The sequence below is a fragment of the Thunnus thynnus genome, chromosome 24 (assembly GCF_963924715.1).
Source record: "Thunnus thynnus chromosome 24, fThuThy2.1, whole genome shotgun sequence".
NCBI classification, from domain to species: Eukaryota; Metazoa; Chordata; class Actinopteri; order Scombriformes; family Scombridae; genus Thunnus; species Thunnus thynnus.
Window position 1 is genome coordinate 14657436 of NC_089540.1, and position 13306 is coordinate 14670741.

Consider the following 13306-nt stretch of genomic DNA (forward strand, 5'->3'; position numbering starts at 1 on the left):
TGTATTCAAAATGAATGCCTCTAAATGCAGCACAAATGGTTCCTCACTTTTATACACATTAACTGTAAATAATGTAAATAAATATTATGTTTCAACCATTTCAAACAGCTTCTCTGAATTACACATGAACTACATGAAGGAATTACATTAAAACAAAATAAGTCACATTTGTAAAACTGAGTAGATGATAAACAAAGAAAATATTTACAATGTGAATTTCAAGTAAAAGTAAAAATTTGAACCATGAGAAAAAAAAACATTTGAAAAATTGAGTTTTTTAAAACTTTATAATCTACATTTTTTCATTGAAAAACAGCACAAGACTACAATTAGTTAATAATTTCAGATGTGAGATCTTATGATTTGTGGTGTGCACTGTCTTGGTACAAACACTATATGGCCAAAAGTATATGAACAAACTTTTTGATCTAGCTGCTTTTAGGCTCACTCCAGCATACAATGATATTTTATCTCAAGGATGAAGAGCATCCGCTTCCAAAAAAGCAATTTATTGCGTGCAATTACGACGTTTCGACTTGACCTAATTCGACCCAGGTGTGGATCGCAGGTCGAGCCGATCAGTTACATCAACATAAAGGCTGAACATCAAGTTATTTACAATATTAACAACATGAAACTCAAAGACATCTGCTTCCTATCCACCACTGGGGTACAATCAGTCCCCTGAGAGAGGGATCATCTGAATATTGTACAATTGCAGTAGACTACATCTTATTTCAAAAGAGGGAATAGATCTGATTACACAAAAAGGGGGACGAACCACTGTTCCATAAACCAAGATAACAAAAACATATGTATAAACTTGGAAAAAACATGAACAAATACTGGTATACATGAGCAAACAAACGCACCAGATGATAATAAATCATCAGATTAGCTCAAGTAAAGAGAGAAAGCCAAAGCAGGTGGTGTCCACATACTTTTGGCCATGTAGCATCTTTGACAAGGCAGTAGCAATTCGATTTGTGGGGGATTTATTGGGGATATAATAAAGATGCTGTTGTTTTTTTCTGTTGCATCACACATAATTTACTTATTTTACATAATATCATGCATATTCCATTATTCATATGGGTTACTGCTAAAGATGTAGCCTGTTGTTTGTACAAACCTCATTAGCATCATGTATGACAAGCCAAGCAGAGTGAAGCACTCATCCATATCGTGCTTTGATTGGCAACACACACACACACACACACACACACACAGTCTTATATAAGTACCTGGATGTTTTCCTTCATCCTCCACCTAATCAGATATAAACAAGCTCTGCATTATGTTCAGAATACATTAACAGCACACAATGTAAACAACGATTCCATGAATAATTCACTCACATATACATATATATATACACGTTTTAACAGTGACCCTAAAACTACACGCCATATAGGAGTGTCAACATAAATAAACATCTCCATTGGTTCCCGTGGCAACATCAAAAATCAGTGCAGCGTCCATAATGTTGATGATAATGCAAGAAAATAATTAATAAGCGCAGAGCTGCTTCCTGCTCATTCAACAGTGTGCAACATATTTTTCTGATTTGTTGATTTTCTGTTAATCGTTCGTGCTAAACAGCTACCAGACATCACCTGTCAATCAAATACACCGGGCAGGACTTTGACGTTTGTCGTCTTCTCGCTCTTTTCTTTCTGCAAACTTCTCGTTTTGTCTTCCTTTTTAAGGACTAACATTAAAAGCAGCAAATTACAGTCTCAACAGAACAGTGGTTTCTTTTGCACAAAATTATGTTTGTTTGCTCATTTTTGCTTTTATATCCTATGAAATACTGGAGACTTTCACCTCTTCAAGGCCTCTTAAAATCCTTCAAATGAATAAAATCTAAAAAAGGAAAAATCTCCCTGTTGTTGAATTGCAACTCGTGTCCACTCTATCGCACTAAACTGTGATGAGGAGTCATAAGTAGATATTGCTTCATTTTATGATCTCAGAGGCCAAAAAGGTTGAAAATCCCTGGTTTATAACAACAGAAAAAAAAACTGGTTATAAGTATTTCACAAATTACAGCAACAGAAGTATAAGTTTACACTCTGTTTGTGCAGCCGCTCTGGGACTTTAAGCTTTGAACTATTCACCTTTATTATTAGAAAACTTACAAATAACTCCTGTAATTTCTCAGAGGTGAAATCCAAACTTCTGTAAAGTTTGGACACTCACAAGAGAAAGGTTTTTAACTACCTACGAGATATCCTGACTACCCCAACACATTAGTCAGTGTTCAAAAAACTGGGTCCTATTTTTACCTTTGTTCAAAAAAACCCTCCCTGCAGCGGAAAACAACCACATCTTTTAAACTCCATGCCCCACTTTGGGATGCAAGTCCGCTGTGTGGGGGAAATATCTGTGTTCCACGGGTCATTATCTGGTCATTTTCTATCCTGGGAGCAGCAGGTCATGACCTGTCTGTTTCAGAGCGGTTCATCTTTCTGTCTACTGAGGTTGGCTGGGATACGCAGCTGTCTTGATAAGACTGGCTGTCTCCTATGGTAACCAAGGTCAGGTGGAGATGTGCTGTGCTTTGTGCAGACGGTCAGACTGGTCTCCTTTTGGAATAGATAGCAAGGAACCAGTGTACAGACTACATGACTTCAGTTGACTTTAATCAGCATAGTGTCTTGTTTATAGTTCAATAGATGCATAGATGTGTGAGGAATAACCTTATATTGGAGGTAGAAAGGGCAAGCATTTGGTGAAGGGTTTAAACACTATTGTCTGGAAGTAGACGGCAGAATTGAGTGGCATTACACAGCGTTTCACTTGTACTGTAACTCTGTTCTCCTCGATCGACCTTCAATAAATGTTCCTGCGTGAGACATCCCGGTCTCCTGACAAGTTCTTCACTTTTGGGTTAACCAGCTCCAGCAGCTTCCTTGACATGCTGTTTATAAATCTGGAGCTGAAGTTACTGATTTTAGAAAGTTCCTCCAGAGCCGCAGAAGAAAGTTGCTAAAGCCTGATTAATAAGTTGCAAAATGATGTCACACACTAATTTGGACATAACGTAGCTATTTACATATAGCCTATCCTAACTCTGAATAGCTTTATCACTACCTATGATCATTTTCATGCTGCTATTGTCTCATCAATATGCATCTAAATCTACTAAATCTCTATTATCAAAACACTTGCATGCAGGCTGCTGTTTAGACTGTGGAAGTATAATGATTACATACTCAAAACACTTGTAAACTCTAAAAATTAAAACAAAAATCTTTCATTAGTCTTGTTGAATCATTTAAAATGAAAACAAAGGAAGAGTTCTCCAGACTGAAAACAACGGGGATCAGTAATTGGTCATTATGTGCGCACATTCACGGCTCGTTCACATCTTTCTAGAGCTGATGATTGGTCGAGTCAGTCAGTCCAGAGAACCACAACCTCATTAACGCTGATTCACTGAGAAATAATAGGGTCTCCCTTTAAGGAGGCGATAACGACTGCCCAAAAAGTTGCTAAATTTGTCCCTTTAAAAAAAAGTCATTAAATCTAATAAGAAAGTTGGCAGCACTGGTGGTTATGAATTTAAGAATTGCATCAATATTTGATAACACTGATATAAAAACTCTTTATATCCTTCTTTAACCTATTTTGAGGTTCCAAAATTAAAAAACGTTGAGTCAGTTACAAAATCAGATCTTCAAACACAGAAAACTGTGATAATATCATTAAACTCCCAATACTCAGGATCTAATCTATCTAATACAGCAGGATGAGAGCTTGATGACGATATTTATTTGCATTCATCTTTCATCTGTGTTTGCGCTGCGTTTCACTCTGGTGGAACGTGCTCCGAACGGTCAGGAAAAAGATTTGGGTGCTGATGTGTTTGATTGTTTTGCTCTGGTTTCCTGATGGTGTCGAGATGAAATATTATCTTAATGATATTCGGCTCTTGTTTAGCAGGCACTGACTTCAAGGAATGGACAATCTCACATGTTAATTTTTGGTATTATTTCATTTTTTACCCAAGTGTTTGGATGTGATTTTGACATCCTCGGGGTACAGAAGGCTCATGGCGAATTTTCCCTTCCTTTTACTTTGTTTCACTCAATTTATCAACAGTCTGGTGCTTCTTGAAGTACTATTACAAGGGATCTGATGTAAGTGTCCCCTGTGCTATTAAATTAGGGTGAGCAGCTATTGGAGCCTGACTCAGATTTGTTAGAGGAGAGAAGAGGAAATGAGTTGGGGGGGTTGCAGAGGAAGCAATTTCCATCACAGATGTGTTTGAATTACATCGACAACACCTCCAGAAGGCCCGGCAGTAAATTCAAACCCAGACTACGCTCGTCTACATGGGCTCCCAGCTCTCATCACACCGGGTCTACATTAGATTTACACCACACAACATGTCAGCCAGTAATTTCCCAACTTCATTATCAATCTCAACAAAACAAGTAATGGGACCGCTGACCCTGTTGGGCTGAAAAATTCATTATTGTGGTACTACAGCGCAAGTTATTTCTCATTCTCCCAGGTGATGTAATGCAGCCTTTGTCAGCTAACTGTGTTTCTAAATGTTCACTTAATCCATCATTTCATTACTGACATATATGGTAGATTCTGTCTTTTGGCAGCTTGTTAACTTGAATCTGATTGCACACTAACAAACATATTTAATAAGAGGTATCATATATATTTTCATTATATTTTATCCTTTTGTATAGTCAATGTAATTTTCTTATTATTTTACTGTGTTTTCTTATTCTGCACTGGGTTAAAAAAGTACCCAGTGTAGATCAATATAGCTCTAAACAGTACCAGTAGCCATGGCTAGAAAACCACCCAAGACAAGGGTTGTTTTGATGAAGTTCTGTACAAATAACATTATTATTATAACTATTTTTTGCTTTACTAAAGAAACTACTGGCGGTTTCTTGAAAGTACCAAATTAAATGACCAAACAGGTCATTTGATCATGTTCACTGTGTTTTCTAATCTGGCAGTAATCAGCAGGATCATTTGTTTGTTCTTTCCAAAACCATCACAAACAATAATGATGTTTAATGATGTGACAACTCTGTGGTTACAGTCTGGTTTGGTTTAGGGGAAAGATCACGGTTTGGGTTAAAATGATCACTTTGTTAAGGTTAGAGACACATCAGCCCAACCCCCCACCTCTGAATGTGAAAATTGTCAACATATAGTCACTCAAACCTTTTTGGTCAACTGACATTACAACCTAATAGGTGCTTTTGGACCGGAGGAACTTTTTCATAGTTCTAAGAACTTTTGGAGGAACTACCCCGTTTTTATTGTGTCCTCACTGCATGAACTGGGAACGCCGTTTTGACTTTCTTAGCTCCTACTCCAGGGTAACTACTCTCCCGGTACAAGAGGGACTTTAAATGACACTGTATGATGATTGGTCCAAATCTAAGTGTACATTTAATTGGTCGAGCACATGAGCCATTACCCGTGTAAAACATTAACCGTGTAAACCAACACACAGCTTCAATCACGATGTCCTCCATCTTGTTGTTGTTGTATCTCGTGTAGAAGTGACGTTGCTATACCAACTGCCGGCGTGAATGCAAACAGACAAAAAAGCCGTTGAAGGTTAGGGTTAGTCCCCAGAACTGTTTGGTCCAAAAGCGCCTATTATGTATTGAGAGGACAGTCTCTTAAATAAACACTGTTAATAAAAATTCTCTATGTCAACTTATATGTCATGTGTTTAAAGCTTGTTACTGCTGCATCCAAGTGGTGAAAACATAATTTTTTGGGGTTATTTGCCTTCATTGGAATGTGCACAGTAGAGAACGAACAGGAAACAGGGGGAGCGAGATGCTATAAAGTCCGCCAGTTGGACTGTGGACTAGAGATGTGGTCAGCATCACCGGCACACTCGTATGTACATCTGTGTGTGTGTTTGTGTGTGTGTGTTAGATGCCATCCCAACCCGAGCCCATAATGAGAAGCCACAGGCCACAGAACTAGTCATTAGTATTATCTCCCTGTGGAAGGAAAGGACTCAGCAGGCAGTGGATCTCTGCTTCATATCCAGAGCAGAAAGGCCATCTTTCACTGTCTCTCTCTCCCTCCACCTCTGTCCTTGTGTTTCTCTTTCTTTCCTTCCTTCTGTCACTCCCAGCCAGTCTCCAGAAAGGTGTTATGGATATATTAAGTCATCTACTTTCTTGAATTCACCATTAAAGCAGTCATTTAGCTGTCATGTTGTCAAGAAAACTGCTGCGATTCAGATATTTTTTCTTGTTTGGGTCACTGCTCTTCCAGCTGCTATCTACTTCTTTCTTCTTCTCTGAGCTCAGATGTAAACACAATCTGTCATGCTGTCAAGGAGCCAGTTAAACAACACATACATTTGGGATTCTCCACATTTGGGCTCGAATACGAGCGAGAACGTACAGTTGTGATGCGGAGGAACGGTGCTCTCTGCTGTGTGACTCAATCAGCCCTCGGTCACAGATCAAGATTGTGCTGCGACACTTCCAGCAGAGTGGATCTTACGTAACACGGGAGGAAAATGTAATGAGGAGGTGTCGGCCAAGCAGCCCGGAGCAAAATGGGGGAGGAGAAAGGTCAGTGAACTCAAGCGGACGGGTGTGATGAGAGCAACACTCATCCTACTGCGAGGAAGAAGAAATGCTTGGAGAGCTGTGAATTTCCTGCAATTTACTGTTTACGTTCATTTGGAAGATTTGTCCACAATCTCTCCTACATATAAACACACACGGGAGCGATATGGGCTTCAGCGTCTTGGTCAAAGACACTTACGCAATCCCTACAATTAATAGCTACCTGCTCTACCACCTGAACTACAGCTGCTACAACAACCCGGTCTCACAATATGTGTACAAATAACACAACTTCACGCCCATTTAACATCGTATTTTTAACCTTTTCATGTGTCATTTAATACCGTTGGTTAGGTTTAGGCACAAGAACCACTTGGTTAGGATTAGGGAAAGATCATGGTTTTGGCTTAAAACAGTAAAATGGGGTAAAAATGTCCCAACGTGACATTAAAGATTTCTGGTTTGTGGTCTCAAACAGTGGTCTCCCAACCTGCCTCCTCCTTATAAGCCAAAGATTGTCATATCACCTACATGTAATTTGAAAGTGTCTGCCTACAAAGATCTCTAAAGATTTGGACCCCTTTTTTCCTTTTATAAGTGTGATTATTTGTGAGGGATGATGCAAAAAACACTGTAACAGATCACAATAACATGAAACAGATGTGTTGCATATAGGATTTCCAGCCCCTCCAGTCCCTGGTTGGGCTTTTCTACTTAAAAATGGTCACAGCATATCATTACCAAAAGTACATTAGTTAAATTGAGCTCATAATAAATAGTGACATTCTCAGCGAACAGAAGATTGTGAATGGAGCTGATAATCTGCTGCCATTGTAGCTGGTGCACAAACGTCTGCTGTCGGTACACAACAGGTTTATTTTTGCTGGAGCATCTTGTGCCTCTGAAGCGTGAAAATTCACTTGTGAATGTATTTAAAGGCCTATAATTTGTTACTGGCTACAGGAAAACAGTTGCTCTTGTTTGTTAAGTATGTAATGAGACACAGAGAGGAAGAGAAAAGAGGAAAGGAGAAATGGACAACGTCTGAAATGGAAATAAATGTCCTTTCTACACTGTGACACTACAGCGGGTTGTCAGAGATAAAAAACACAATATGTTTCCTCTGATATTTACTATAGTCAAAATAATCCATTTTATTTACTCAAAAACCTACAAAACAAAGCTGCAAGGTCCAAAGAGAAGTGCAAAATGTTCTATAATTATTAGAAATAAAAGATCTAACACAACATCAGGTGGTAATTATGTATTATTATGTATATTAGTATTCACAAGTCTAAACTCTATCAGAGATGTGGCAGCTCCTGATATGCTTCCAGTGCACGTATGAACTGCAACAGAGCCGCGGTGCAAGAAGAATGTTATTTAGTTTACCAGGATGGTGCTCATTGATCAGAGGGAAAACTGTAAATGAGCCAGAGTTTGTCTAAAAGGCTCATTTTCATCTGCTGTCCCTCAAGGTAGTCAACTACAGTCCGTACTAAATTAGAAAGAAACGTGCAAGAACAGGAATTACAGAGACGAGACAGACAACACGATGGCAACAGAGAAGAAAACAAGTATTTTAATGTTAATTTACTGATTTCTGATCATCTCATGATACAAACACTATGTTTAATTAGCAAGAAACCTATCTACACCTATGTTTACTTCCCTCAACTGGATTACAGCAAAATTCAGAGTTGATTAGAAGATTTTATTCATTAATTTTGAAGCTCAAAACATCCAAATCCATTATTCTTACATGTAGCAGTACTGTGTGTTACATATGTACAGTTTGTTGTACAGTATGTGTAAATGTGCGGCGCGTGCAGAGAAAGCAGATGAGTTAAATACAGTATAGCAGAGATATCTGAGATCCTGCATGTGTGTGTGTGTGTGTGTAGTGGTGACTGGTGGTGATGTAATAGGTGCACGAGGATCCGGCTGAATGTCAGCAGCTGCAGCAACCAACCAGTAATCACCGAACCATTAATCACTGTAGCCGACTGAATGAATGTTTTCTACAGTAGTAAAAGAGAAAAAATGTGTAAAAGTAACCAAAACTCGAAGTGAAAATTACTGGCTAGCTCTGGTTGACATGGCAACCAAGCACCATCTCATCAGATTGCACATGAACTTGTATGACAGACAAGCAAGTTTAAATTTTTTGCCATTTATTGAATATTTTTTGTGCTCTAAAGCCTTTTTTCCTGCGACTATTGCACGCTGGCACCAATAAACTCTGTTTTGTTGTTGTTATTATTGCTTAAATATGGTTTATCACAGGGTGAGATGATATCTGACCCTGGATCACCGTAGGCCGTCGCCGTCTGTGAATCCTCATGATTCAACGTGACACTGTGAGGCCATCTGTGTTCGGCCATGCGGGTCAGCAGGAGTCGCTTCAATCAGCTTGTGTGTTTATTCGCTCAAGTGTAGCGATAAATAACAGAGAGAGATTTTTAAAGAAGCAAGAGATCAGACGCTGGGTCGACAAAACATCCCGAGATCCTGTAGAGTCAGAAGAAACTCCAAAAACTCGTCTGAGAGATGTTAAAGGACGATGAGCCTCATCATGTCATCGTGTTGTTTTGGGAAAATAAAACAGCAGTGAACTTTCTTTGGCGGGTGAGTTGATAAGAATCAAATCAGCTGAGACGACAGTTTAATTTGAATATAATTTGGTTTAAAATGATGTTATTTTAATTCAATATTATATAAATATTACATTTGATTTTTCTCTTTATTTAATTCATCATCTAATTTAATGTATTTTTAACTTTATTTTCTTTTATTCATAATCATAATAATTAATAATTAATTTAATTTAACTTTTTTTTTTAATTTAATCAGTAAAGGTTTCTCAGGCGGGTTTAGTTCTGCAGGGGGAATTTAACTAATAATCTCAGTATTTCTAAAAAAGAAAACCTGCGTACGACCCTGAATGCATCACGGATTCTCCAAAAATGTCCCAACTGTTTATATTTGATTAATTTTTCTGTCAAAAGTCAAATGAGACGTTCATTTCTGGAACAGGACAAAGTGAGTACGTCTGAAATACTTAAATAGACATAACAAAAAGAACCGCTGTGTTCTTCTTCTATTTGATATTTTCAGGGTTTCTTGGACCTTGATGAATTCACTGTAACTCTGCAGACACACATCCAGCAGCTCCTTGTAGAGACAATACTCCTGGTGAATAAATGGTTTTAATATATATGGAATTATCACCAGACACCTCTCTTCACTGACAAATGTTTGGAGTCTGTAATGAAACCTCAGGTGGAGAAATTCTCATTTTCCACTAATGCACTTCCCACAGCGCTCTGAACGCTTTACCCACAGCTCTTCCAAGCTGTTATTTCCCCCCCTGGTAGGAAGATCATGTCCATCCTGGGGTTGGATGAATTTATGTGGACAGTACTGGCTTTTTATTATCAGTCAGCGCTGTCTACATGTCTGAAATGATGGCTGTAAATGGTGGATGTTGTTTGTTTTTAATGATGGGAGGAATTAACCAAGTACACACTCTGCTGTGTGTCCAAGGATGGTTTTAGGATCCAATGATAGTATAAATGCTATTTAAGAGACTTTCTTTCTACTCTATAAATAAAAAAATTCTGTGTGAATCACTGAAATTTCATATTTTTTTATGTAAACGTGGGTTGAATCCAGTCAAATCCAATTTGAGTTTTATTTGTGCCTTTTTAAAAATTCAAGCATTCAGCCTTGAGGAAAAGAATTCACCTCGACAAGCACAACTGTTCTCGGTGGGAAATGAGTGTAAAGGTGTTAAAAACCGTCTATTTTCAAACCAGCTGTCGAATCTGAGACAGTTTTAAATTCTTGTAGGTGACAAGAAACACTTGTTTCATCAAAACTACGCAACACCGGACAAAAGACGACTAAAGGCTTCATCCTTAGACAATAAAAATACCAAATGATGTCAGAAACACACATTCAATCCCTCAAACCTTCCCACAACGTCACCTTCTTACTTTCTTCCTCAAAGTCGCACCGTTCTCTTCTCCTCCATTACATCAGCATCACATTTTCCTCACTGTATCACATCATCCTCACCTCCAGATTCTCTTCCCGAGCAACGACTTCACCTCCACGTCTCTTTCTCTGCAGGCGTCCAACACACCGGAGTGTTATCTTACCAAAGAGGAGCCAGGAGCCATCTTACTGTACCTATAATTTCTATTCTTGCTTTTATTTCAACATTTGAGACACTTATATGGTGTCGTAGCTACAATATCTGGCTCTATGATGTTGTTGGATGGTGTTTTTATTCCATGAAAAACTAATTAAACATAAGTTTCTACCTCAGGTAGTGGAAATGATGGCGGGTTCTGGTGTCACGCTGTCATTTTGCATAAATATTCTGCAATCATACAGGGAAAAATCCATCATGGAAGAGGCACAGAGACAAATTTGTACACCCACAGCAGCAAAAAAACTGTTCAAAATGCAAAACAGGTTGTTGAGTTAAAAACTATCTCTGTTTTTTTTTTTACGGTTGGTGTTGCTCTTTCTAAGAAAATGTACAGTTACAGCTGAAAGCAAAAAGTTCACACTCATTAGAGGCTGCTTAAATGGATTCTGGAGGAAAAAAAACAGTAAGAACATAAAAAAAAAGTAAAAACCTAAGGCTCGTGAGTGTAGGAGTATGTTTAAAGTGGATTTTTCCTTTAATGTGAAGACTCAACGGGGACACGCAGCACTCACCGCTAATCCACGTGGCCTCAGGGTCGTGCACGCTGAACTCCGGTTTGTGCAGATCCGCCACAGTCAGCCTGGACCTGCTGCTGCCAGGGAGCTCCGCTGGGAAAACGCAACACACACAAAAGTTAAGTCCAGTTTTTTCATAGAGATTCATCAGTGACGAAAAGACAAAACTCGACAAAACGGTGCCTGAAAGATGTTTAGATTTGAGATGTTTAGATGCAGAAAGAGGGAAACTAAAGGAGGACAGTGATTAAACATGTTCATCTGTTTACTTGTGAATGAATGCAAACATGATCATAACACAATCACATAATGGACTTAAGCGTTTTCTACTTTTCATTATATTTCACAGGACATTTCATATCTTGCGTATCTGCTGTTTGCTACAGTGGCTTTTTGGATATGACTAATAGGATTAGACAAAATCAAATAGGAGATTTAACAAAGTAGAATAGAAACTATACTCAAAAAACTAACTAAAAGTAATGAATAATAAAAAAGCATCAACAACAGAATCAAGTAATATCCTTAAATTGTGTATTATTTTATAATTCTATACTTTAAAAGTGATTTTTTGCAGCTGGAGTCGTCCTGAAATCTGATATTTCATTGTAAAAAAAAAAAAACTACCAAAAACATTTTATATCTATCTTTTATCCTCTGAACATGTGTACAGATATTTCAGCATCAAGTGTCTAAAAAAAGTGTCTTATTTCACATGAAATTTAAGGGTTTTTTTGTTAAAGATGCTTTTTTTTATTTTGTGAAATTCTATATTTGGTTCATATTTCATGCTGTCTTTACTATCACTGTCTCTGTTAGTACACACACACACACACACACACACACACACACACACGCTCTGACGTACTCGGTGTGAGGACGACCACGGACATGGTGATGAGCGAGCAGACCACCACGATCACCAGCAGAGAGATGGCGATGCCCTTCCAGTTCCTCTGCGGCGGGCTGACGTCCACAAACTCCTGCAGACACACAGATTTACATTTAAGTCAACGTTGTTTGCGTGTGTGTGTGTGTGTGTGTGTGTGTGTGTGTGTGTGTGTGTGTGTGTGTGTGTGAGTGTGAGTGTGAGTGTGGGAGGATTTGTTGGAGCTATGATTGAATTTAGCACAGACTGAACTTGTATTTGTATTAATTGGATCAGTGTTTTGAGTCTACCTGCTAAGGGACTGCAGATGGAAAATAACTAGCAGCTAAATCTGGTACAATACATCTCTTCTCCTTGTGTGAGATGAATGTTCTTGTTTGGGTTTTGTTTTGTTTTTTTGTACATAGTCCCTGACAAACAAATGTAATAAACTAAACTTAAGATTTCCCTCAGGTGGAACTAAGGCACCGAGCCTGAATGATGAAAAAGCCCCAAAATTATAAGGCAGTATGTGGACACGACTGTCTCGTCATTATTGCTGTTAAATTTGGACTAAAAAAGGAATAAAAGCAAAACATTTTCCTAATTTGATAAAAGGGACATCTAATACAGATTATAAGGACTTTTTTATGATATAAGATACTAAATGTAGAGTATACACCAGGGGTTTGCCTGAATACAAATACGTTATTCGGCAAAGCACAAATAGTGGGTTTTTTATGAATATTTGTTTCATACAAATATTTTCGGGAAGAAAAATAAACCATTTCAAATACCAGCGTGCAGGTCGGTTACATCTCTATCTCAGTGTCTCTCTGCTCCGCTGTGACGTCTATCAGCAGGTCTCAACGAGGAGAGTCACATCCACCTGCTACATGACGCACATTTCCTAATTTGGACATCACTCCTGGAGTTGGGGGTGTTCACCAGAGATAAAGCTGAGCTACTGACACACACTTCATGAACAAGCTTCATGAACACTTTAATTTTTCTAAAATAACAAGCATAATAAAAACAAAAACAGGATTTTTAAGCATCTTTCCACTTTTATTCGAATGTAAATACAAATACAAATAATTTTGCTGCCTCAACAAATACA

At 38.3% G+C, this 13306-nt stretch overlaps 1 protein-coding gene across 2 annotated transcripts in view; it reads right to left on the minus strand.

The window, feature by feature from the left end:
- The window catches only part of LOC137177431 (inactive dipeptidyl peptidase 10-like), a 95135-nt gene that overhangs the window by 48995 nt on the left and 32834 nt on the right, over window positions 1–13306 (minus strand). For both annotated transcript variants that reach the window (XM_067583760.1, XM_067583761.1), the window contains exons 2-3: window positions 12187–12301; window positions 11316–11411 (exon numbers count right to left, since the gene is read on the minus strand). In XM_067583760.1, coding sequence (XP_067439861.1) covers window positions 11316–11411; window positions 12187–12301 — 211 coding nt within the window. The remainder of the gene's footprint in view (window positions 1–11315; window positions 11412–12186; window positions 12302–13306) is intronic.